The 24,986-nt window shown below is 40.0% G+C and overlaps 2 protein-coding genes across 6 annotated transcripts in view; one reads left to right on the forward strand and one right to left on the reverse strand.

Moving 5' to 3' along the window:
* The window catches only part of ZDHHC6 (zinc finger DHHC-type palmitoyltransferase 6), a 101,167-nt gene that overhangs the window by 54,673 nt on the left and 21,508 nt on the right, over positions 1 to 24,986 (reverse strand). The window lies entirely within an intron of this gene.
* The window catches only part of ACSL5 (acyl-CoA synthetase long chain family member 5), a 31,627-nt gene continuing 7,088 nt past the window's right edge, over positions 448 to 24,986 (forward strand). Inside the window, exons 1-10 of one of the 3 annotated variants that reach the window (XM_064663303.1) lie at positions 448 to 524; positions 11,009 to 11,210; positions 20,313 to 20,498; positions 21,039 to 21,147; positions 21,781 to 21,845; positions 21,924 to 22,025; positions 22,354 to 22,453; positions 23,670 to 23,848; positions 24,526 to 24,558; positions 24,760 to 24,811. In XM_064663303.1, the coding sequence (XP_064519373.1) occupies positions 20,343 to 20,498; positions 21,039 to 21,147; positions 21,781 to 21,845; positions 21,924 to 22,025; positions 22,354 to 22,453; positions 23,670 to 23,848; positions 24,526 to 24,558; positions 24,760 to 24,811 (796 nt within the window). In that variant the 5' untranslated portion in view covers positions 448 to 524; positions 11,009 to 11,210; positions 20,313 to 20,342. Of the gene's footprint in view, positions 525 to 11,008; positions 11,211 to 15,786; positions 15,807 to 20,312; positions 20,499 to 21,038; positions 21,148 to 21,780; positions 21,846 to 21,923; positions 22,026 to 22,353; positions 22,454 to 23,669; positions 23,849 to 24,525; positions 24,559 to 24,759; positions 24,812 to 24,986 lie in introns of those variants that run through there. The other 2 variants (XM_064663304.1, XM_064663305.1) reach the window with 2 other exon arrangements.

Below are 24,986 nucleotides of genomic sequence, written 5' to 3' on the forward strand. Positions count from 1 at the left end.
GGGCTCTCTGGATGAAACGGTAATTCACTTCTCTAATTTTAAACCCAATTTTAAATCTGGACACTGACTCCATTAGAAAAGTTTCGATGTCTGACAAGCATATGGAAACTCTCTACTGTAAAAGTGGATTCACTGAGAAAATCCTTTTGCAAGTTGTTTCCATTGAATGGGGAAAATCCACTTCAGATTTAAATTCTTCACCATATTGATGTATGGTAATCTATGCCATTTGCTATACTTGAGGTGATCTTGTAATCACATAAAACATACCACTAACAGATTAGGAAACTAGAGGGTAGACAGCATCCCATTAAAACAGTATTCTCAGGTTTGTAAGGTTGTGAGTAGGCTGGGTAAATCACTGAGGTGAATGCACTGTATAAAAACAAGTGATTATTGCGTGAGGGTGTAGCTGTCACAGTATAAAAGATGATTGAGTAAGCAGATTGAAGAGCAAAGAGCAAGAAGCTAACAACAGTGCTAAGGAGATCACAGAAACAGCAACTGATATTCTACTGAAAGAGGTAAGTGACTTAAGACAAAACCCCCTAAAAAACTAACAAAAAGGGGAAAAAAAGCTGCTTGCTTTGTCCACTTCTTGGGCAAAGGTGCTTAGCTGATGTTAACAACTTCCTGTTGCCACAGAGTTAAGACTTCAATGATATTGTTGATCTCTTCTGCTCTCTCGTGTGTCACAATATATGTTTTGATCTTTCATAGTAAGCTCATTAAAAGATGCTAGGAGAGTATTTATGTGGAGTATGTTCTCTAGAATATCTAGTTCCATTTACAACTCTTGACTAGCAGCTATTGTATGAATACTTGATTTGTGCATTTGCACTTTTGGGGTGGAGATGGGAAAAAGAAAGGGGAATGGAGATGGGAAAAGAAAAAATTCTAAATTCCTAACTTTTATGACAACTATTTGATACATGGAAATCTGTGAGATAATGAATCAATGTATACTGGTATGTATTTTTGAAGAGCATATGGACTTACTTCAAGACTGGAAGAAAGCAAATAGCACTTCAACCCACAAGGAAAAAAGGAGGATCCCAGGAACAGCATGGATGCTATTTTTTTTAAATTATAAAGTACTACTATGGAATATAAACTATACCACTGACTACATGGAACTAAGTGAAGCCATCAGCTATACTGCCTGGATACACCTCCTCAGACAAACATCATAGATTTGGGGGTTTTTTCCCTTGGGGTTTTTTTCTATTTTCTTTTAACAAACACAGATTGCAAAATTTGGAGATAATGAGAATGTAAGTGAGATGAAATCTATCTGGGTGTTACAGAATTGTTTCCTAATATGTCTTCTTGCAAAAACATAATAAAAAAATGTGCACCATTTTTGAATGAAATAGAAGAAAGTAGGAGAGAGGCAAAGAAAAGGAAAGACAGACTCGTCATTTCCAGCACTTGGCAGTATCTCCAGAGCCCTGGGTTGTCCTCCAGCTGTGTTGGGAGGCTGAAGTCAAATAGTTTCTACAGTAGTTCCTGCTCTATGGGAATAGAGTTCCTGCTCTCCTTACATTTGGTCAACAAGATGGGATTTGGATGTATTACTCTAATAGGAAATACTTAATGATATTACTTACACCAAAGGCTTTACAACAATATGTGAGCATACAAAATGAAGTGTGTTATGTGACTGCATGTCAGGAGGAAGCCTCGCAATGACCTGCACTACACAGCATGGACTGACACATGAGTGAGCTTGGGATCTCAGCACTCAGAAGAGGACAACAAAGGGTATTACCACAGCACAAGTCTTTTTTGTGGAGTGTATATTGCTTACTATATTCAAGCAGTTTTTAGTCTTTAGGAGGTGATTAAACAGAATAATGCCCTTCACATTTTCCTCTGTTATTCAGAATTATCTGCCAAATACTCATCTAATTAATGATCCATTTCTCACTGATGATGCTGATTTGACATTTATAGAATTCACAGCATTTATTGTATGCTCTCGTTATCAGAGGGATGGATTTCCTTGCATGATACAGACATGAGCCCAGCTTGAGTGCCACAATTGCCTCAAGGAAGGTTTGAAATTGGATGTTACCAGTTATAAACAGAGATGTGGTATTGCAGGAATATTTTCTAGCATTTGCCTTCCTATTGCATACCTCTACCAGGAAGAACCTTCTTTGGATTGCTACACAGTGAGTCAAAATGCTGTGATTACTGTCATAGCAAATTAATTTAAAGCTACAGGCAGACTGTCAGAGAAGCTCAAAGAAGTCTTGGGGCAAACCATGCTGTGGCAGGTGTTGTGTTTGAAAGGCTAAGAAAGGAGCAGTCTGTGTGCCAAAGAGGCTTAAAAGGTACTCAAGGCAGCAAGAGCTAGAGCCTGAAGTGCCATCCCAGACCGGGCCTGAAGACACTGTCTGCTTCTGACTAGTTGAAGTATTGCTCAGGTTGGTAGCAACTGCAGCAAATCATATTGCAAATCACCCTAACCCAGCTGGAAAGAGTCAAGACAATGTGCTTCAGCATTTCAGAAAAAATTATGCAATTTGGTTCAGCTAAAAATGTTCTCTTGCTTTTAAAGGTTTGAAAGATCCTCAAAGCAAAATAGGGTCCAGCCTTCTGAAACTGCAAGAGACAAAATAAAACTGCTTCCTAAATAGCTGTTATATCTTCTAGAAAGTACTTTCTGGACAGAAACCAGCTATTCATAAGAGAAAACAGCAGACCTGACTGCAAAAAGCCTTTGACAGCAACCACCAAAAGCTCAAGAGTTCAGTACAGATGAAGAGCACTACTCGCCTGGTTTTGCTGTTAAGTGCTTATCCTTCTGTCATTTGTTATAATTAACAGACAAACAATCCCCTTTCCCTCCCACTTCCTAGCAGAAAATACCACCTTCATAGCAGAAGCAATGTGCTCAAGATCTGGCAGAGGCACAAAGCAATCCATGTCAAAGGCAGGTCTCACCACAAGCGGATGAGAAGACACAGAAGAACGGTGTTAACTCTATGTTAACTTACACAAAAAACTTACACAGAGGCATCAATTTCCCACCTCCTCCCCACCCCAAATTTCCCAGCTTGTTGTCACAAAGCCTCCTGTCATTTTAGCAACTACTGGCAGGAGCACGGGCGTGTCATGAGGATTTCAGAATATTTTACTTTCACAGAGAGTGAGATGAGTGCAATTCGAGATGAGTGCACTGCAATAGCCTGTGAGCTCAGAGGCATAAGAAACACGTCAGAGGGTACAGAGCCCCTGACAAAATCCTCCTGACTCCTCAGAGCAATAGCCTTCTCCCAAAGCACTTCTGCAGAAAAGCCTGGAAACAGAACACAGTATTTTTGCATCTACTGGAAAGCAGCAGTCAAACTGGGGTTATACCAAGGATGACAGATGCAAGTCTGAGTCACATATTAGGCAAAACCTCCTCCCATGCCAGGACTTCCCACTGAAATTGGGAAGACATTGGTCCAAGCACTGTTATCAAATAACAGAACCCCAGAATCACAAGACTTGGAGGGTGAAGCAAGCAAACCACAGAAACATATACTCCACCTCAGGTTTTGAGCAATCTGGTACAAAAGGGATGAAACATTCTCCTGCTGAACCTGACAGGCAAAGGCATAAAAGGATTTCTTGGCATTGCAAACACAAACAGCAAAAACAAAAGCCATGATGAAGTTACCTGAGGACGACTGGTTGGAAATATCTGGCAGCAGTCTGTGTGGCTGAGCCCAGCTTCTGGCTGCCATGTGGGTAGGAAGCGCTACAAGGTGCTTGAAATTCCACAACAAGCTCGAAGGTGTCTGGTACATTAACCAAAGCATTGGCAAGGTTTACCAGAGCAAGAGCTATTGCAGCACTAACAGGCAGGAGTCCTCCCTTGGCACTGAAGGGCACACTGAGACCACGCTGTCACCGTACCTCAGACACTACACTTTCCTCTTATTCCTCTTTGTATTCTGCTGGCTCCAACTTCTTTATCTGTCACCAGATATTAATTAGATAATCCTAATTAATCAGAGCATTTTGGTTTAATTTTTTCAATGGCATCCTGAGTTTGGACTCAATTTATAATTGCAACTCAGGGCAGGTCAGATTTTACAGCTTGTTTTATATTGTTTATCACACTTCAGTTGGCAAGAAAACAACTGGGTATATTGAATGCAGTACAACAGCAATTAAGGATGAGGAAAATGCCACTAGTGAGATTGCCTCAGTGGTGCAGTTGTTCATTTCTCTCTATCTAAGCCAGAAGTTGCATCCTGTATAATATAGGAAGGCCAGGAGAAAAAAGTCTGGCAGATGATGATGGAGAATGAAAGCAATACTAGTGTTTGTTTATTTGCTTGGGTTTTTCATTTGTTTAGTTTTCAAATATTTCCCTTGGTTCTACACTGAGAACTGAATGAACTTGTGCAGCCTTGTGAAGCAATGAACATGCTCCTCAGCCTGTCATCAGACATAATATGCATTTTATGCAAGATGGGTGGTTTAATTTGCTCTCAAACCAAATGCAACCAGGACAGATGAAAAAGTTCCAAATCCTCCAGCAACCTCTGTAAACAACTTCTGATACCATTCAAAGATCCCGGACAAGTAGTAGATGGCTCTTGGTGCCCTCCATGTTGCTCAGGGTATAAGCAGTGTCCTGCAAAAAGGGGCCACCAATGACTCCTCCAAACACTCACTCACATTTTTTTCTGCCCAAATAGTCTTTGCTCTTCAAACTTTTACACAATCAATGCCCCACAAGGAGTCCAATGCTACGGGTGACAAAGGTCATGAAACTACCAAGGCAGAATAGGCTGATTCTCTGCTTACAGCTGGCATGAATGTGTTTTCTGTTATCTTGCATTCTGTTTATTCTCTACTTTTTTCCCATTTTCTGTATTTTTTCTCCTTTTAAACAAAATTTTCAGCACTGTATTTTCTTCTTTGGACATCAGGACAAAAATCCAGCATGGTTTACTGGAACAGTGACCAAGTCTCATTTTATCTTGTTCATATGAAATATCCCACATGCTCTGAAAAAGATGTAACCCAAATAATCCATGTCTGAGCTTGCCCTGAGGAGGCAGCTGGCAAAGCATGGTCATCTGCCCCACCTATGGCCTGAAATCTTCTAAGAAGAGAAGTTTGCAACATGAGCAGTAGGTCCTCTCTAAATCATTTAGGGCTGGAACACAGGCCTTGAGGTAACGCAGCAGAATATTCACACCGCCTCAGTGGATTGCTGCATAAGTTCTAACAGCATTTTCAAAGGTAAGTAGGTGATTGCAATTCAACCACAAGGTCATAAAAGGTGTAGAATTTAATGTGATGCATTTTGTCTTGAATTCATTTGCCACTAGAATCATTGCAAGTTTAGGTTCTCTAATCCATCCCCCACACAATCCAGAATCAGCTATGCCATACTCCTGCTGCCATCCTGCCCCAAGAAAAATCCCCGTTCTTGTTACATATTTTTTGCAGATCCTCTCTGCCCAAAACAACATAAATCTGGGAAACTGCTAGCTTAAAACACAGGAAAAGTCACACTAAACACAATGGAAATCCAAGTAAAATGTCTGCACTTAAATGCTCACCATGACAAGTCTGTTTAATGATTTTTCATGACTTCCCACAGGCTAAAGTACCTTTTGACAATCATATTTGCTGTAGCTCAACAAAAAGCATCAAATGCATCCCTTTTGCAAGTCTATTGCAGTGACTGCAGTGGAAATGCCATAGATGGGCATTAGAGCATGTTACACACCCGTACATCACACACTGATTAATCAGGGAGACAAAGACATTTACTCACCTCATTCCAAACCCTTATTAAACATGACCCAGAGGTTACAACTTAGCCACAGGAAGTACTGATTGCTTGAATTTGAATATCACTACCTTTTTTCTCAATGTATTTCCCTGAACTGCAACATACACCAAATTTAGTCAAGCACATGGCTTTTTTAAGGTCAGTAGCTTCAGCTGGTACAAAATTGAATTTGGCATTTTTTTTTATCTGCACACCCCTGAAAAGCTACACGTGCTATTGAAACTACCTCAATCACAGTCCCTACATTTCTGAACCTACTTTTAGGCACCAAAATACAAGTGCCTTCATTATTAATAAGTAACATCAACAAGACAGGTTTAATTAAAATCTAAATGCACGGTTTAGAGCAATGCCTCTTTTTGTGATCTTGCACCACTGTGATGTCAAAGGCCTTCTACAATTTAGCTCCAGTGGTCTGTTTCCACAGATTTCTGAAGAAATACATACAATTACTTAGGAAATTAAAGAACATGCAAGTATTGATCAGATATCATAATTCATTGGTCTTTTAAATCTATGCATCTAATGAAGCCCACATAATTAAATCACAAACGCATTGGAGACCTTCCTTCTCTCACAACAAGCCACATCTTGAACTTCTTATACTCAGTCTGGTCTTTAATCTGGACAAAACTAACTCAGACTGAAGCACAGATGAAAAGAAAAGATTTCATAAATTACAGGCATTCTGCATTGTTCCAATAACAAGGTATAAGCAGAAGATCTGCTGTATTTTAAAAGGTGGAGCTCTGTATTGGTTTATAATTGCACCTCATCAACATCAATAGCATTATCTCATCCTGAAAGGAAGAAAAAGTCCCTGTATTAGAGAGTTTCTAAATTAGAGATGGATCCCAAATCTCAGAATATAAGAACAAGAACTAAATTTCAAGGCTTATCCTTTGTGTCAAGCACAGGTGAACAGATGAGGTCCAAGACACAACACAAAAAGAACTGTAACAGACATCTTAGCAAACCACTGTATTTACCATTGCACCATCAAAAGCATGGTACCTTAAAAAAAAAATGGAATTTTGTTGTTTCAACAAAAGTTTAACCACCTGAAGAAATTACAGCACTGTGATAACACAGAAGCAATCCAAGTGGTCTTTAAACTTTCATCATCTAAATATTACACGTCAAATATTGTTTACTTTGAACATTAGCTCTTTTTTCTTTTATTAGTATGAAGATCCAAAGTCTAAAGTCACTAGGAAAAATTTGCTCAGTTTTTCTGCCTCCAGTTTGAATGGTCAATAGTCAAAGTCTCTGATCATAAACTGCCATGTCTGCTTCTGTTGCCCACATCTTATCCTGGCAGTAGGGGAGATTAAGTACAGCAGAACATTTAGATTAATGTGTAAGCAGAACAACAGAGCTGAACTATGGAAACTACTGAGCAAATGAATTGCATCTTCAGTTCTTGGAACTTGCTTCAGGATTGGACTTGGAAGTCTGGAGCTGATGCAGAAGACAAGCTCTGCATGGGCAAAACAACAAAATTGTGTTGAGCTTCAAAATGTCAGAGGACCTGCAGTCCTGATAGGCAGTTCTTATTTTCATCAGGTATTAAATACCATGAAATCTTCAGGAGTTGCTGCAACCTCATTTGTATTCACTGTGTCTGCCCACTTCATGTTTCAGTTGCCCCCCTATGTCATTAACCTTCAGAGGAAGAAAAGACCTGATGATTTAATCTATCTACAGACTTTCATCAGAGCCTTGTTTTCACAGCCAGGCAAAATTCATACTGGATGGTCTCCAGTGTTAAGGTGCAATATATGGCATTCAGGGCTTTTAAAATAGGAATGGCATTGCTGCATTGGAGACTATGCAGAGAGAGCTTCATTAGTTTTTCATCTATGAGAGTTATCAGATTAAACAGAAGTGATCAATGCCAAATATTTTTTTTGTGTCAGAGCTCAGAAGAATTAGTCTTTTGAGGACAAATTCTGATCCCAAATAGACCAATGTATATACACATTATAACATATTCCATAGTTTCCAGTCAAAATCAGTAGAATTATCTATCATTTGTTATTCTTAGAGTCATCAAGCCAAGATAGAAATCAGATGCTTTTAGCTCCTGCAAAGTAGGGGGTGCCAGCTCATACTGGTATGTATTTAACAATCACAGTTATCCTAAGACCCTGTTTTGTCTGGGTTTAAAACCACAGACACTTACAGGGACACTACTCAAACTTTGCATGAAGAGAAGAGAATGCAGGATTGTCAATGGCAATACAGAAACAGTAGATTCACTCAGATCTTTCAGTTTTATGCAGCAGCCATATCCAGTAACAACAGTAGTGTGCAGCCCTTCTCGGGCACCAGAGCGCAACTGCAAATATTCAGACGTGCATTTTCCTTAACTGATCAAAGCAGTTTAACTACACACCCATCCTTTGTATACAAATGCTTTAACACAGTAAGAATGACTTATAATATCCTGTCACCAAATTTTACTACTGTAAGGGTAATTATTTAGGCTAAAGGGTTAGAGTTTGTTTTGTGTTTATCATTCAACAGCCTATTGCATTTGAGTAAATTGCACAAGACCAATAAAAAAAAAAAACCTTCTTATATAGTACCTAGACGTGATTCAATTGCAGCTTTATATGGTAATGACCTTTAGCTCCACTCTTTCACAGCTCAGACTGGTTGCACAACCTCAGCAAGAATCACTTTAAATCAGCATTCAGGGATACCCCACAGTTACATGTTCATTGGCAGGTATCTAAAATATGCCTCCACTGCTTTCAGTAGTGGAGCTGGAATAAACATTCCATTCAATTTCTTTTGCTTCCTTTTGGTGCCTTTCTTCATCATTCAAGTGTCACCTGAATTGCACAAGGTGCAAATGATTACATTTGAAAGATGTGTTAATCTGACTGCTGATCCTTTAGATAGCACAGAAAATGGATCTAAACAGAGAAGGGAAACTATTGAGCTTTCTATCACCTACAAAAACTAGCAAAAGAAAAATTTTATTCTTACCTACATGAAAACCCCATGCATGCAGACACTTCTGTCAAAAAGTAATAGTTTGAATAAATATTTTGAGTCATAACCTGCTCAGACACTTCAAAAATGACTAGCCTTATACAATTCATAGAGCCCCTGCTAACCTACAGAGAATTCACCATATCATTTGTCATCCATTTTCTTCATAATTAAGTCTTGAGGGGAAAAATGACCATTTTCATGAACTGAAACAATTTTTTTTCCAATCTTTTGGAAGAAACCTATGTGTGTAGGTCTGCCTTGAGCTCCTCTTTTTCAGAGTTGGGACATAGGTGATGCTTCCACAGCTGATCTAGGCTATTTTATGTCATTGGTCCTGCGCGTTGGTCACTGAGATCACAAACTACAGCATCACTCATTCAGAAACAAGGAATACAGATAATGTACACAGACAGGCCTCCACTACAGAACATAAGCCCACATGTCTTCTAGGGCTTGTGAACATGTGTTCTCACACCTGCTTTCAAACCAAGTTGATAAACGGTTACCCACCATTCAGCAGGACTTCTGATCAAGAGCCCAGCCTGCCAGACTCAGGGACAACACACTCACTGCTCCAAGTGGGTCAGGTCTCCCAGAACAGTTTTTGACTGTGAACTAATCAATAGTCTTCATTCATCAGGAAGAAACTATATAGGTGAGAGGTGACAAAACACCACAACTTGGATTAATTTGCTGTTCAAAAGAGGTAAAATGCCATATATTTCACATATCAGGGAGCAAGGGTGGAGAAGGAAACACAGTCACACCTACACATACAGCTAGCACAGGTAATTGGCTTTGTTCCCTCCAAAAGTGACTCTGCTCCACTTCCCCGCCTTCCCCCCGCCCCCCCCACTGGCATATAAAATGCATCTAGGAGCCAAAACTACGGATAGTGTCAGTCACTTTAGGCCTTTTGAGATGAGGCAATATCCACTTAGGCTGAACGGGGACCTGCCCATCTACTAATTATTAGTATCTGTTGCATACCTCATAACAGCATTGACTCAACTGCTTTGTTTCCCATATGCAAGATGCACCACAGATAGAAGTCAAGAGACTTGCACACTGGTATTATCTCTTTACACCGAGTTTGGAACCATCTCATTCATTTTCTTTCATCCTCTTTAAAATGACATTTTCTAAAAACTTAAAGGAGGTTGCAACCAGAAGGTATAGCATGAGAATTTGTGTTGGCACAGGTGCTTCAATTTTTATTCATGTCCACTGATACAGGCAGGTTCCCCACCCCAATCAAGAATACTTAATGTCTTAAGTGAAAAGTGTTAGTATTGGTTTACTCTTCATACAGGAGTCAAATTCCAGCACCAGACAAACCAGACCCAAATCAACAAAAGCTTCATGATCCTGATCAGTCCTGACACTATTAAGTGAGTGCTGAAAGGACTTTGCTATTTAGCCTTATCTTTTGGATCATGAGGAGAAAACATCTTCCAAAGATCACATCCACAGTCTTTGGAAGTGAAGCCAGGAAGCTCCACCTGCCAGCCCAGCCTGCATTCCTCACCTCACAGACGGGTCTTTCTCAAGCAGCATTAAGCATAGCTGCTATCTTATTCCCATTTCAGAGATGGAGGAAGGAAAAAAAAAAACAAACAAACAAAAAACCCCAAAAAACACACAGTTGCTAAATCAACACAAGAAAACTCTCACAAAACAGGCTTAGCCTACTTGCCTGTCCAGCAAGTGCAATACCTTTTGCACAATTTCAAAACAGAAGGTGCATCATGGTAAAATGACCAACCCCCCTACATCCCAACTGTGCTGAGAGCCCCTACCATAAAGGAGTGAGCTACTTCACAGACCACTTGAGCTGCAAAGGAAACCCAGACCTCAGCGTTTGGACATGTTAAGGAGAGGCCCCTACACAAAGTATTTGGTGAAAAGTATCAGAATATGTTTGCTTGCTCAAAGTGCAATCTAAGAGGCACGTTTTCTCAGTGGAATAAGATTTACGCAGTGCCCCACGCACACTGAGGAAATGAGAGTCCTATTAAAATCCCAAGTGCGCAGCTTTCGCAGGGCTGGGGTGAGCTTTCACAATGTGCTGCTCTCCTTTAGCGCTGTTGCGCAAGAGTTGTATGTTTAACATTTCTAACCAGCTAAAATTGCTCTTTATATTTGATCAGGAATAATTTTTTTTTTACCTTTGAACCTGTTGCAAGGCAGGTTCAAAGGTTACCCGGGTGCAGTGTCGCCTGTTTATTAAAGCCACACACTGATGATTCGGGGCTTAGTCCTGCCCCAGGAGCTGGGGAAGCACCACGGGAGCTGGGGAAGGACCAACCCTTGAACACCCACTTGGAGTTGTAAAGCAGCGAAGGAAGCAAACTGTACCAGCCCCTTCACCCTCCTCCAGCACTCAAGGAAGGTAAGCAAATCCCTCCTGATCACAGCCCGTGTTTCTCAAGGACTCAGCTTCCTGCTCCTGCAGAGAAGTACTGCAAGTGGGATAATACCCTTAATTTGCTTCAATACCTGGGTCCAGTGCACCTTTCTTATCACCCTGTGCTCTGTTAAAGGCAACAGCTGTGTGATTGGCTGTAGGTTTTCAAAGCAGCAAGTCTGGGCTCAGGGGTGGCATACAGAGAAATCACAACCTGAGCGAAAACAGCTACCTGCACACTCCCCTTTGCTATAGACTGGCTGGAACTGGAAACCTACCTACTGTCCAGGCTGAAGCCATTTTCTTATCAGTTTGTTAGTTATGCCTATTTAAAGATACAGTGTACAGAGTATCAGTGCCAGGATCCCATTCAGACTAATGTTTAAAACAGAGTTCCAAAAATACAAGAATCATTTGTTTTCACAGCATCACGGGCAGTAAAAACTTGTTATATCCTAGATCGTTTATATGCACAAGTTTATTGGCAACATTTACTACAATAAGACCTTAACCCCTAACTGGGGTTAGGGGTTAGAAGCTGGCTATAATGCCTTTTCTAGTGTTTTAAATGCACAGATCTTAGAGTATTGCACACCAGACTGTTGCCATCGCCTTAGTACAACTGCTTTTTGTAGCTACAGAGATGGAGCTTTCTCCAAGCTCTTGCTTGTGTACAGAGCTGCAGCTTGTGTACAGACCTGTAACAAAGGAGAGGGCAGCAGAGACAAAGATTAACCTGAAATCAAGCTGCAAGTAAGAGAACTTGCAAAAAGCATGCTGCTCTTCCAAGCCTATAATTCTTTCCATACTACCTTTCATAAGGAACCCACTTGTGCTCTGAGAAGATCATTTATGTCCCAGTGCAGTTACTGTGCTTTACAAAAGCCAGACACTGCCCTCAAAAAGCAGAGCAGAGCCATAAAGAACAATTATTTTTATAGCATTAAGAAAACAAACTGGAATTCAAAAATCATTCAAATAAAGTGAGCTCACAATTCCCACAGACTCACAAAATTTAAATCCAGGTTTTGAAGTGACAACAGAGAAAACCGTACCCAGGGAAAATGCTTCCGCTTCATTTATTTACATCCTCTGCTATTTGTTATATGTAGAAAGCCTGTTTTGGCATCTTTGGATAGCAAAAGCTCATGTTGTGCCATGACCTTAAGGTTTTTTACAAAAGCTCATCTTATTCATCCTTTATGCAAAACTTTTGTGACAGTGACAACAGAAATGAAACAACCTGAATTCTGTATACACGTACCCTATGTAGTGCTCATCTTAGTTTGCTAACGGGTACGAGGGATGCAGGTGTATATTTTATATATAGGTACAAAGAGAAGCAAAGATTGAGATATTGATAACTGCTTTATTTTTTGTCAGAAAATTACTAACAACAAATATATCTGTGCCTTTCATAAATCTGGAGTTTCTTCCAATCATTTACCAAAAATGAAGAGCCTCAGCATTTGCATGTCATTTGTTATGCATCTCAGGGAAAGAGCATCAGCTGTATTCTAATTTATGAGCATTGTACAGAACCAATTATTAGGGAGAAGCTATCCTCTCCAAGGCTTTCCTGTGTGCATCCCTTGATCCAATTTATGTTGGAGCTGTGAGACTCACTGAGTCCAGGCAATACAGTCCAGCTTGTGGACCTCAGCATCACATGCTGGGCTCCTGGCAGGCCAGGTAGGAAGGAGCTGTGAGCATGTTCTGTCACACCTGCAGCCAAAGTCAATGCACCTGAGATACATAGCATTGCTACCCAACAGCTGATCATAGCAAATTTACTCTTTTTTCCCTTTCTTGTGGAAAATTAACAGTCTGAGGCCAAATATCTGAAAGGGGAAGATCCTCAGAGGGGCACACGGAAAAGGTGATAATGGGGCTGGCTGGTCTGGGTGTGCTTGGCCTTGCTTTCTTTGTCTGTAAGGGGCATTACTTTTCTCTAAGCACAAGCACACCCTGCCTGGGACTTTTAAAGCTGAAGCTCACAACTTCACTTAAATGCCACAGGAACAGGTCTGGGTAGGCAAAGCCAAAGGCAGAGGAGTTTCATGCAGATAAAGCTATTTCTTTTTCATCCTCATATAAAATGGAAAATCAGTGAATTAAGCCTCAGTTTCCCAAAAGAATATCTACAGTGCTAAATAATGTCACAACTACATGTAAGTTAGCTTTACCTGAACAGTACAGAGTTTACAGCAGCAATAAAACATAATTGCAATTAGTAGGGGCTATGTGTTTTAGCAAGCCAAGGTCCAGGACAGGTTGTATTTTGGATGCAAGTACATGCTATATTCCAGCTTTATAGTTGGTCTAGCAGATTATTCTGAAATCATGCAGTGCAGAAAAACTTTCAGATGGGCAAACTGCTAAGTGGGAAAACAATTCTAAAATATAGATTAAGGCACTGAAGGACATGGGTGAAGTTACTGCCTTCCCACCCCTCCAAACCTACTGCAAAATTCCAGTTCTATTAGACAAGCATTAAAGAGAAAAAGGGAAACTGCAACAGCTATAAACTTTTAAACAAAGAAATGCAACTGTAAAACCATAAAGACAATCCCTGTCATACCAGGAAACAAAACTGAAGCTTGAAACATGATTCACTGTTACCTTGTGCAAATAATTGCACCTATGTAAGTCTATAACACAGCAGAAAGAGAGAGGTAGCTTTTTTTTTTGGGGGGAGGGGGGGAGAAAAAGGAAAAAAAAACCACAGCAACAAAAAAGCCAATACCAAAACCAAATAAACCAAAGCCAGCAGCAGAAATCCAACCTACTAGCAAGTCCATTACAGCAGTGTATGAGAAATACTGTACTCAAAGCATTTTGTGGATATTCCAGGCTACAAAGCTCTGCTCAGCTTAATGTACATTCAGCTATAGAGAAAAAATTTCTATTGCTGAGAATACAGCTTTATACATAGAGAAAATAATAGCAAACACATTATGAATAATAAATGTAAATATAATTTCAAAATGTTTTAGTTTACTTTTTACTTAGATCTTCACAAACACGTAAACTTCAAGCTATTTTCATCAGCAAACCAAAAAATTCAATAAATTTATCATGTGCATGTTCAGTTGTTGTTTTTTTTTTTTCTTTTTTATTACTTTCTTTTTTAACCACTCCAGTTCCCCACACAAGTTCCTGCTATTTAAAGCTCCCCTCCCAGCATGCTTTTCTGCTTGCTGATTTATTTAAACTGGGGAGAGGGAACTGGCTGTAGTGTTTAACAGGAGTGTTACCTAATGAATGTTGGTTTGCTACTATGCTGCTAAGGGTCCCACCCTATTTTCACAATGGTAGGTACCTTTAATCGCTGCTTTTCAGCTCTGTTTTTGATCTGCAATATTTTCTGTGTAAGTAACAAAGTTATACTTTATTTGTTTTATTGCTCATGGGCTTGCTTGTTATTACTCACATGGGCTTTACTAAAACCAATGTGCAAGCGTAGTAATTAGCTGCAGGGTTCAAGATAATGAGTTCTTAAGAGTCTACCAGGAAATCTCTGGTACTGTGCTATCAGTTAGATGTGAACCTTGGGCTGAGTGAAGTTCAGATACACGTTTGCTCTTTGTTCTCCATAATGTAAGTGCTGTAATAATATGAAGTGATAGAAGACATTAGCATCTAGAAACTTTCAGTGCTACCTTTTCTCTGTGTGGCATCTAAGGTGCCTAATGATAATATTCTAGTTTTCTTAGGAGTTCTATGTGAATTTTCAAACTGAGCTTTAAACTTAGCTCTTTAAACCATGCTCTATCACTACAGATAACTTCCTACTATTACAATGTCGATTATGCAAGTTTTGCAAGAAGTGAACCTGTATTATCTAATAGGACGAACAGTAACAGAACTTGCTATACTGCCTATTTTTTAAATGTTAGAAAGTTCAAATGGCTAGTTGAACATGTTTTTGAGTGCGTAGGTATCTCTCTGAGTAGGTAGCTTTCAAAAAAAAAAAACCTGATAAAAAAACTATATGAAAACTTCACTTTTCAATTCATCTGAGAAAATAACTTTTAGTAGTAAGTGGTGTCATGATGTTGTTGCACTCCTGATGGAGGGACAGCAATATCCAACATACTAAAATTCCTTATTAGAAAATGACTTTTCTGTTTAAGTTTACTGGAAGCCAAAGTTCAATAGGTTTCATAAGTAAGGCTTAGAAACCACAGGGCACTTCCTGTAAGTAAGTTACTGAGGCCTCATCCTTTCCCACCTCTTAGTAGAGCTTCTCAGCTAAGATCAAAGGGTGCTTGAACTGTTTGGCTGTGACTCTCATAAGAGGTACTCTGAAAGCAAAGCCTAACTGAAGCATATCTGGGGCTTAATGCAGGTTACTGAGCATTTTGCTTGTGGTTTTTGCTTGGCTCTTTTCAGCAGTCACTGCTGAGCTTTTGTGCTTTAGCTTCTGTCTGGATGCTAAAAGTTAGATTTTCCTAAACCCTCCAGAACACAAGACTTCTTGCTGCAGCTGGAGGAAGATGGGATATATTGCTTCCAAGGAGTAAGAACAGGCACAGTGGCTCACATCTGCAGGATGACACCAGGCAAGAGCTGCACTGTGTAAGCAAATGGAAAGAGTGAGGTACTGGTGGTCAACTAACGAATTAGTGACCCCAGTGTAGGTGGCTGTAGTCTGCTCTCCCTGCTTGGAAAGAGTCAGTGTTACCTTACTAATGCTGACAAACATGTTGTCATGATCACCTCAGAAGTTTAGACAAACTTGATACAAAGAATTCTAGATTACAAATGTAATTCTAGAAGACATTGTCCCAGGCAGTGCATGACTATTGCTTCTGGAATCGTGGAAGTATCAGAGGTTGCTTTATTGTCTGTAAAGAACAATTGCAATGGAGATAACACTGATTTCTTTCTTCATATTTATGGGCTTGAAGGTACAAAGCTCAGTCACTTTCCAGTGGAGAGAATCTCCTCACTTGGAGAGCACAGAGAATATAATTCCTTCTAGCTTTAGATGGGGAGCTACAGCAGAAATGAGAATGTGTACTTCTGAACTCAAGGCTGTAAATGATATCACTATAATCTTTTCTGATAAAAACTAAGCCTTTGTACTCTGGAGCCTAATGCATCTTATCCCTGACCATTGATCAGGGTGGACAACCTAAGTAGGTTTTCAGCTGTCCAGCATCCTATTGCACAAGAGGCTTAACAGGTGGTTCAAGATATCCTGCGCATTTTGTGTCTGGGAGCTGAGCCTTTCAGAACTCTGGGGTTTCGAGCACTCCACTTCTGACACCTTCATGTTTAAAAGCAACTGGTTCGCAGACTTGCCCTTGCAGTGGAAGCTGCTGTCTGTCAAAAAGGCTCTGACTTTGTTTTGTGCTGCACTAAGTTGAGTTTTCACGAAGTTCATACAGATTAGGTATTATCTATGCACAGGGCACTTACATTTGTGGGTTAAACTCCGATTGTAGCTGTTTCACGGGACAGATCTAGGTTGTTCTCCTACCATGGACAGGAAACTGCCAAGTTCAGACTCCTGTCCTCTCTCTGGGTCTTCTGCTTTGAGGGCAGTAGGATTAAGTGGCTTTTGGAGGATACCAGGGGTGATAAGCTAGCAGTAACTTGGATTTGACAAGTAGTTACAGTAGAAGCTCTAGGCATAGGAAACAACTGCCCTAATTCTGGGAATTCAGACAAATTTGCTGACGTGTCTTGCCACAGCTTGAATAAAACACCCTATGTGCCTTGATAGAAGTGACTAAAGCCCATTTGTGGAAGCATGGTTGGAAAGTAAAAGCAAAACACTGTCACTATTCTGTTAATAAAGTAAGGGAATTGAAAATAGTTTTTCAGATGAAAAGCATTTTTTGTGTATTGCACAAAACACAGATCTGGGTATCTGTGCTTTTTTGACATAACACTAACATCTGTATCTTTAAAGGATGTTAGGTTTTGACTCCTGCATATATAGTCTCATTCAGTGCTATAAGTGGGCTAATGAAGACAGTTAAAAAAAAACCAAAAAAACCCAAAAAAACAACAACAAAAACCCCCAAACCAAACTAACCAAAAACCAAATCCTGGAAGCAAATGAGCACATAATACTTCCCAAGCTTTAGAGAGAAACTTGTCAACAGGTCTTTCTTTAAATTAAAAAATCATTTGGCTTATAACTGAAAATCATTTTTGACTAGCTGTAGGCATGTCTGGTCTTTCTTTCTCCCTATGCAAGAGACTTGTGTAAACAATTCAGAACCTGAAGGCAAAAACTTTGCTGTATTTAATAATAGTCTCTTGTTGAGGTGTTCTCTCTGAACTTTGAGTTCTTTGCTCCAAGCATCATTATCCTTCAGACCTTGATGCTCAGTCTTCCTACGTGTGTTGGTACAAACTGCCTTGCATGTAAGTCAATGAGAACATGAGAATACCCCAATGGAAAAATTTACAATGATTTATCTACTGCTGCATGGAGCATTTGGGGTTAATGGGTTCTGTGATACATACCACAAAAAGGTCAGACAAGTATCTTCAGTGAAGTTTCTACCAAATAAGTCCATATAATAGACAGCAGGTATTTGTAACAACCACACTGATCTGTGTGACTAGGCACTGTTAATGCTAAGCAGCATAAATAAGTTATAGTGGAGGACTTGGTGCTACAGATATAATCCCCAGTTTGGTTTCTTACCTCTAGTATGATACTCTGAAGTCAACCAATCCTTCATGGCTTCTAGGAAATTGTCTCAAAATTACTATTAAAATGAGCAGATGAACACACTTCAGTCATTAAAACTGGTACAGCTTTACCTGTGATCTCTGGTTACCTGTATATACCTCTATTCTCTCACTGCTGATTGAAAAATTTCATGTCCAGGGAAGAGTCATGTGAAAGGTACAGAATGAAAATTCCTTATGACAATCTGGAGATGGGAAAAGACTGGAAAAGGGCCCAAACTGGTTGCTGCTACTCAAAACTTAGAGGAGTTTGAACATGGGTATTCTGGTATCCCTCTAAAAAGATGTGAGAATAGATCTGTCAAGGTCTAGAAAAGGTCTAGAAAGCTTCCAACATACAAATGGTGCAAGTGTGATTTGCTTTGTCACTTGGATCTAGTAGTGGGCTCTGAGTTAAAGGAATAAAGCTTGGATATCCAACTCCTCATGCTGAAGAATGGAGATGCCTCTACCAAACTGCCTCAGTGCTTGTGCTATAAAAAAGTGACCTGCTCATGTTACCAAAAGAGGAAGTGGCTGACTCACACCATAAGCCAGATACAGTTTAATCACCTACAGAAAGCTGCTTGTGAACTGCTCCAGTAATGGGTTACAAGGCCTGATGAACGATTCATGATATCATGAAGAGCAGCTGATTGCCAAATTCTGTCTTCCAAACTGAGCAGTGTTAAACCTAAACTGCTAAGTAGCTTTGCCCTGAATGTAAATTTAATCAGCAGACCTGCTTTTAGGGTTTGCTTTTTTCCTCCAGGCTCAATTGATAAGGTCCAAAGGAAGGGGGTGGAGATGGGTGATATGCTGTGCTACAGAAAGAATAGGTTCGTGCTCCCATAGGTTTAATATGCTCAATGACAGGAACTGTCCATCAGTAGAGAGTCCCAAGGGCAATTTCTACCTTTCTTGCTGTAGCACAATCTTTTTGGGCTCAGAGTACATGAAGCCAAGGCCAGAAGTTTTGAAGGGCACATAGTAACCAAGGTTTAGAGTAGAAAAGAGGACTAGGGAGTTGGTATTTCTCAGATATGTAGGTGATATGCATTTGGCAGCTTGGACTTGATGACAAGCCTCTGAGGTTCCATTTCTTATCCAGATGTTGAGTGCGCAAAGCATGTCTTTTCTCACCAGAGAACACATTAGGACTGCTGATTAACACAGATATGGGTAATCTAACTCTGGTCAGTCTGGGCTCAAAGCCCCAGATTCTGACTTTGGGCCCTGGTTGAACTTACTGATGGTTTGTAAAATACCTTCAACTTCCTTGGAATTATAGTTAAAGGGTAACTGGAACTCATTGCTTCAGGATGCCTGGTATTCTTCTAGTATGGGGATTTAGTTAGTTGCTAGCTGACATATTATCCACTAACTAGGTTCCTCTGATTCTGTGCGAAGGACTTTGAAAGGGTATTTATTGTTACTCATCTTGCAAAGTGTGATGTGTTGTCTCCTGCATAGCTGTTTAGACACTAGCAAAGATAAGTTGGTGAGATCTGAGTTGATTCAGACAAAAAGCAGTAATGTCTCTTGGTGATTCAATCTTAAACATATCAGAACATTTTGGAGATTAAAGTACTTTTTTTCTAAGGGAGAAAGCTCAGGTAGATGTTTCTTTGTCTCTTATAAGGAAGTTTATGTTCTCAGGTTTTGCTTCCCTGCCCTTGAAAGAAGACACTCTGGAGGATGCAAGCAGCAGTACTGTTTTTGTATTTCCCAGCTAGGCTTCCAGTGCACACAATGACTTCCAGGTCACCATTTCCTAGTGGAAAGAAACTTTCACAGTTTTGACATGTATTGTATCTCATGCTGAACATGCTGTCACTATCTGAAATACTTGTCTAGAATGGACCCTGCTTTCCAGTAAGAGCAGCTGACAATGAAGATACTTCTTGTCCTGCAGATTTATATATGTAGGTGTGACAAACGTAATTTAGCAATACGGTTACTATTTCAGCAAAACTCCTTTCTGCTGGAGAATTATAATATTGGGGAGTTTTCTTACTTCCATGGTGCACATCATTGAACTATTGGCCTTTTTTGGTTATACTTATTTGGGAAATGATATACTGGTTTTCCCCAGGCAGATTTTTTTACTCTTGAATAGAAGTAATCTGTTCCTTGTGTGACTTCATTGGACTTCAGTTTTTTTGTGGAGGTGGATGCAGCATAGATTAAGATTTATGGGGACAGGTGACTTGGGATCTCTTAAGAGGCTTAAAACGTTGCATAAGCATGCTTCATAATTGTACCAGGACTCTTCAGGGGCAAACTGCTGAAATGATTTGCAGTATTGCTTAACAAGCTACTTAAGTAACCATGGCTCATGAGTAGTTAGAGCTTCTAACTCAAGTCTACTAAACCTCCTGTTTATTTCAGGTTCAACTCTGGCTCCATTGATCCAGCACAATGATCTGGATACTTCAAGTATTATTCTCACCGCTCCCAACACCAGCATTGATTAGTCTTATTGTATTTGGATCTGTCATCTTCCTGTGGGTAGTAAGCAGGCCAAAACCTGTTTTGCCTCCTGTTGACTTGAACAAGCAGTCAGTAGGAATTGAGGTAATTCTTTCTTGCTTGTAGGCATGGTCTAATTTGGAGCTTAATCTGAATACTGATCCATTCTGCCTGTGGGTGCCAGTGGAAACTCTCCTGTCTGACATACACAGCCTTCTCTCCCAGGTGTACAACTGAGCAGTATGGTGGGAAGAAGGGAAGCCTTAAGATGCTAAGAGTGAGAAACAGCAGCTCCTGCCAATAGGTTTAGATAGGCTTTTTACCAGATAGCCTTGGCTATCACTGACTTATTTCTGTATTTTAAATGCACTGCATCAGCTTAGAAGCTCGTGCTATACTTCTTGTAACTAGACAAGTGGTAGCACTCAGTCCTAGTCAATAATAACCTGTAATCAAATGTTAATGTAGGCCATCTAGAAAATTCTTCTGCATATGACTGAGTAGATCAAAATCAGGAAGGAAAAAGACTTCCCCAACAATGCAATGCTATTGAAATGGTTTAAAAGGCATTGTTCAGACAATGGCTGAGGAATGAATGACATTTCATTTGTTCTGCACTTTTTCATGACCATGATCTGTTCCTAGGGAGGAGCCAGAAGAAGTGCACTCTTGACAGATAATAACCTGCTTTCTTATTACTTTGAAGATGGTAAAACCTTGTATGAAGCTTTGCAGAGAGGATTATATGTTTCTGGTAAGCTTTGTATCTCCTAGTTAGTACTTGTCTATCACAAGTAAATAAGTTTTTTCCTTGTGTCTTGGCTGTGGTAAAATTCAGACTAGCAAAAGCTTTTCTAGCCTTCTGTGGGGTGGAGAGCCAAGTGACCATGTCTCTCCTTGCCCCAATTTAGCTGTAGCCTTAGTTGGCAGATTGGGTGGGAATAAACATCAAGCTTAAGGTGGTAGAGTGGAGTCAAGAGTCAGCAGATAATAAACATCAGAGGAATTGTGGGGGGGGAACACCTCTGCTTTATCTTACCATGTGGGTTTTACTTTAAAATTACTGCCTGTTTACAATAGATATGAATTTGTGCACATGTCACTATGCGTGGAAATATGTGATAGCTTGCAAGCTATTTCAATCTCATGTGGGTTCTGAAATGGGAAAATATCACCAGATCTTGGAAGTATTGCTTGTAAGGATAAAGCCAGCAGTCTTACAATCTTGGTTTGGGCAGAGTGTTTAACTATGGACATTGTCCTTCTACGTTCTGTGCAGTTAGCTGGATGACTGACGGAAAATATTTCCCACTTAAAGTATTGTATTGAAGTGTTATGCACCTTCAGTATTGAGCTTTGAAATTGCTTTTCTGAACTCTTCCATTAGGAAATGGTAACTGTCTAGGCTACAGAAAACCCAAGCAACCTTATCAGTGGCTGACATACAAACAGGTGAGTATAGTAAATGACAGATGACTTAATTTGAGACACTGTCTTGTAACACTAAAGTGGAGAAAAACTATCTTACAGGTTTTAGACAGAACTCAATACTTGGGATCAGGACTTCTGCAAAAAGGATGCCAACCATCAACAAACCAATTTATTGGCATTTTTGCTCAGAATAGGCCAGAGGTAAGCAACAAATAGTATATTCTTTCCCACAACATTCTGACACCTTGGGGTGAGAGGGCGGTATTTAAATAGCTTGAGGCCATATGAGGAACAATCACAACTCTTTTTCCTTCCTGGTTCCCTTTTTACTGACTGAGCACGTACCACTCCAAGCATGTAATACAATGATCTTGAACTCTCACTACTCTGATTCTCATGGATGTGCTCCTCACATAACTCCCCCCACTACTGAGTGCATGGGGGATGCAGTCAAGATGTATGAAATCTGTAGGCAATCCTGTCTTGAGAGTTGCTAGTTTTCCTTAGCTGTGCTGTTTTCTCTCTTCAGTGGACCATTTCAGAATATGCCTGCTACACCTACTCAATGGTTGCTGTTCCACTCTATGACACCCTGGGGCCAGAGGCCATTGTATATATTGTTAACAGAGGTAAATATTGACTTCCACTCTTTCATAATGACCTTTCTAAGAAACTTTGTTTTGAGAGGGCTAAGTTCAAGGGAATTTGATGTGAAAATCAGAGTAGTTTTAGCCTTTACTGTTCTTATACTTTTACAGACACTTATTTTCTTAAATGAAACTGCTTTGCAGGGCACATGGTTTAATGCCTAGAAGAGTCCAGTGGGATTCTTATGTTTCCTAGTGTCTTGATTGCAAGTCCACGGAAGGACCTGCTAGATTCTGTGGACCATTCTGCAATCAGAGTGCTCAACTGTTTGCTATTTGAGGTTTTGAAATCTTGAAATCCCACACTGCCAAACAATCAGACAATGCAGACAGACTTGCATGCAAATTAAGACTAGATGTGTGTCTCTGATTTAAAGTTATAGGATGAAAAGAGTGGAGGAGGGAAGGGTAAAGATATGCCTAAATCTGTTTAATCTATCTGGTTAGTGCCTGTTGTTCTACAGAAGCAACAACTAACATGCCATCATGGAAGAAACTGGTAAGGAAGCTTAAATAAATCTTCAGACTTTCTTCCCCAGTCTTTTGGGAGACACAGGGGAAATAATATGCACTACTGTCACAGTAATCTGGGATCCACCCCATAAACAGGACTTGCCAAACAAAATCCCTTCAACAGTTATGCTGGTGAACCTTGCAAACAGGTCTTGCCTTGGGACTACACAGCTGTGACTTAGTAGTCTAATAGGGAACCAGCATGTTCAGGCAAATCCAATTCCTCTGCCAATTTAAAGGAAATGCTTTTGTAATTGTGTAAAACTCACTTGCACACATGGGGAAGCTGAGGTATTAACTCCAGAATTTAGCAGCCTCTTTCAACCAGGCCTAAATTTCTTTGGATTTAAGGAAGATGGCTAAACCTAAACAATCAGTGAGGACAATTCTGAACTCTTATGGTAATACAAAAAATTTACATGCCTGTGTTGACTGAGAGTGAAGATATTTCTCTTCAGTCCCTCAGCATTTGCCCTCACTTTGAGCAAACTTAAGATTCTACCAATACAATCAGTTGATGATGGTAGGAGGAACCTTCTTAGCACTGTAAGCCAACCACTCAATCCATAGGAACAAATGCAAATGGCTTTAGAACAAACCAATGCACAAAACATATGTGCTTCTGAGCTGTCACTGGCCTAATGTCTTCTAAATGGACTTCTGAAATGTAATTTCTTTTCTGTAGCTGACATAAGTGTAGTGATCTGTGACACGCCGCAGAAGGCACAGGTCTTGCTTGAGAACTGTGAGCAAAAAAAGACCCCATGTCTGAAGATGATTGTTCTCATGGATCTCTTTGATAAAGAGCTCAAGGACAGAGGAGATAAAGTGGGACTTGAAATTCTGTCACTGCAGGAGGTTGAGGTAGGTAACTAAAGGTTTCTGCTTCATCTTGCCAAGGAATACCCTGCCAGATTGACATCTTGACCTTCTGTGCCAACAATGACACTTTAATGTAAGCATTATCTGGTTGTCACTCCTGTAGCTTGGATCTTGATGAGCAGTCATTTTGAAACTTGATATATTTAGCCAAATGGCCTTGCAGAGTTCAAACCATTGACTAAAGTTGTGTTCATGTGTTGTGGACACTCAGCATGCATGAAACTGAAGACTTGCTTAGCTTAATTCATGGTACAGTTGTAACAGGATTTATCAGGGTTCTAAGCTGGCAGTTGAACCTAATTGAAACTGTAAATTCAAATTAGTGGCTGCTTAGACATCCCAATACTAGGCTTAATCTTGCATACATGTAAAATATAAGACATATGGCCTGTGTCAAATAAAATTAAATAGGTACACTTAGGACTTCCAAATTCTTTAAGTAGTTCCGATCACTTTCCGCACACTCAAATTTGTGCTTTCCACAACTGCAGTAGTCAGTTTTTCAGAGTTGTGTGTATTGAATTCAGGAAGACATCTCTCTTTGAATGAGACAGAGCATCAAGAGGCAAAGTAAAAACAAGTGTTGTATTTGAAATAGAATTACCTATTCATCTATTGTTGTTGCACATCTGCTAAGCTGTGTTTTTTCTCTAACACAGGAGCTGGGAAAAAACAACATCAGACAACCAGTTGTAAGTATCTCTATGGCACAGTTATAAACTTTGAAAACTAATGTCTGAAAAGACCTCCTGCCATGTTAGTAGAGGAGACTGGCAGGATTTTTTTTCTTTTATGAACCAGAATTCCTGGTTAATCACAGTTTAGGAATTTTATGTAAATACTGATAAGCACTATAATCCTAACACTGACCTTATGTGGCTTTTTCTCTTCAGCCTCCTAAGCCTGATGATCTTGCTGTTGTGTGTTTTACAAGTGGAACCACAGGTAAGAGAATATATGGTGATGCTTCCCCACTGGACCAGCCTACCCCTGCAGCTTCCCAGCACAAAAATAGGAAATCCTAAGAATATAAAACAATACATTAGAGCAGTGTCAAACCACTATTGCAGTTTTACTTGGGACCCTGTCACTACAAGTAAACTAAGACAAGGCTTCTTAG

This window comes from Pseudopipra pipra, chromosome 8, assembly GCF_036250125.1.
Source record: "Pseudopipra pipra isolate bDixPip1 chromosome 8, bDixPip1.hap1, whole genome shotgun sequence".
Lineage (NCBI taxonomy): Eukaryota > Metazoa > Chordata > Aves > Passeriformes > Pipridae > Pseudopipra > Pseudopipra pipra.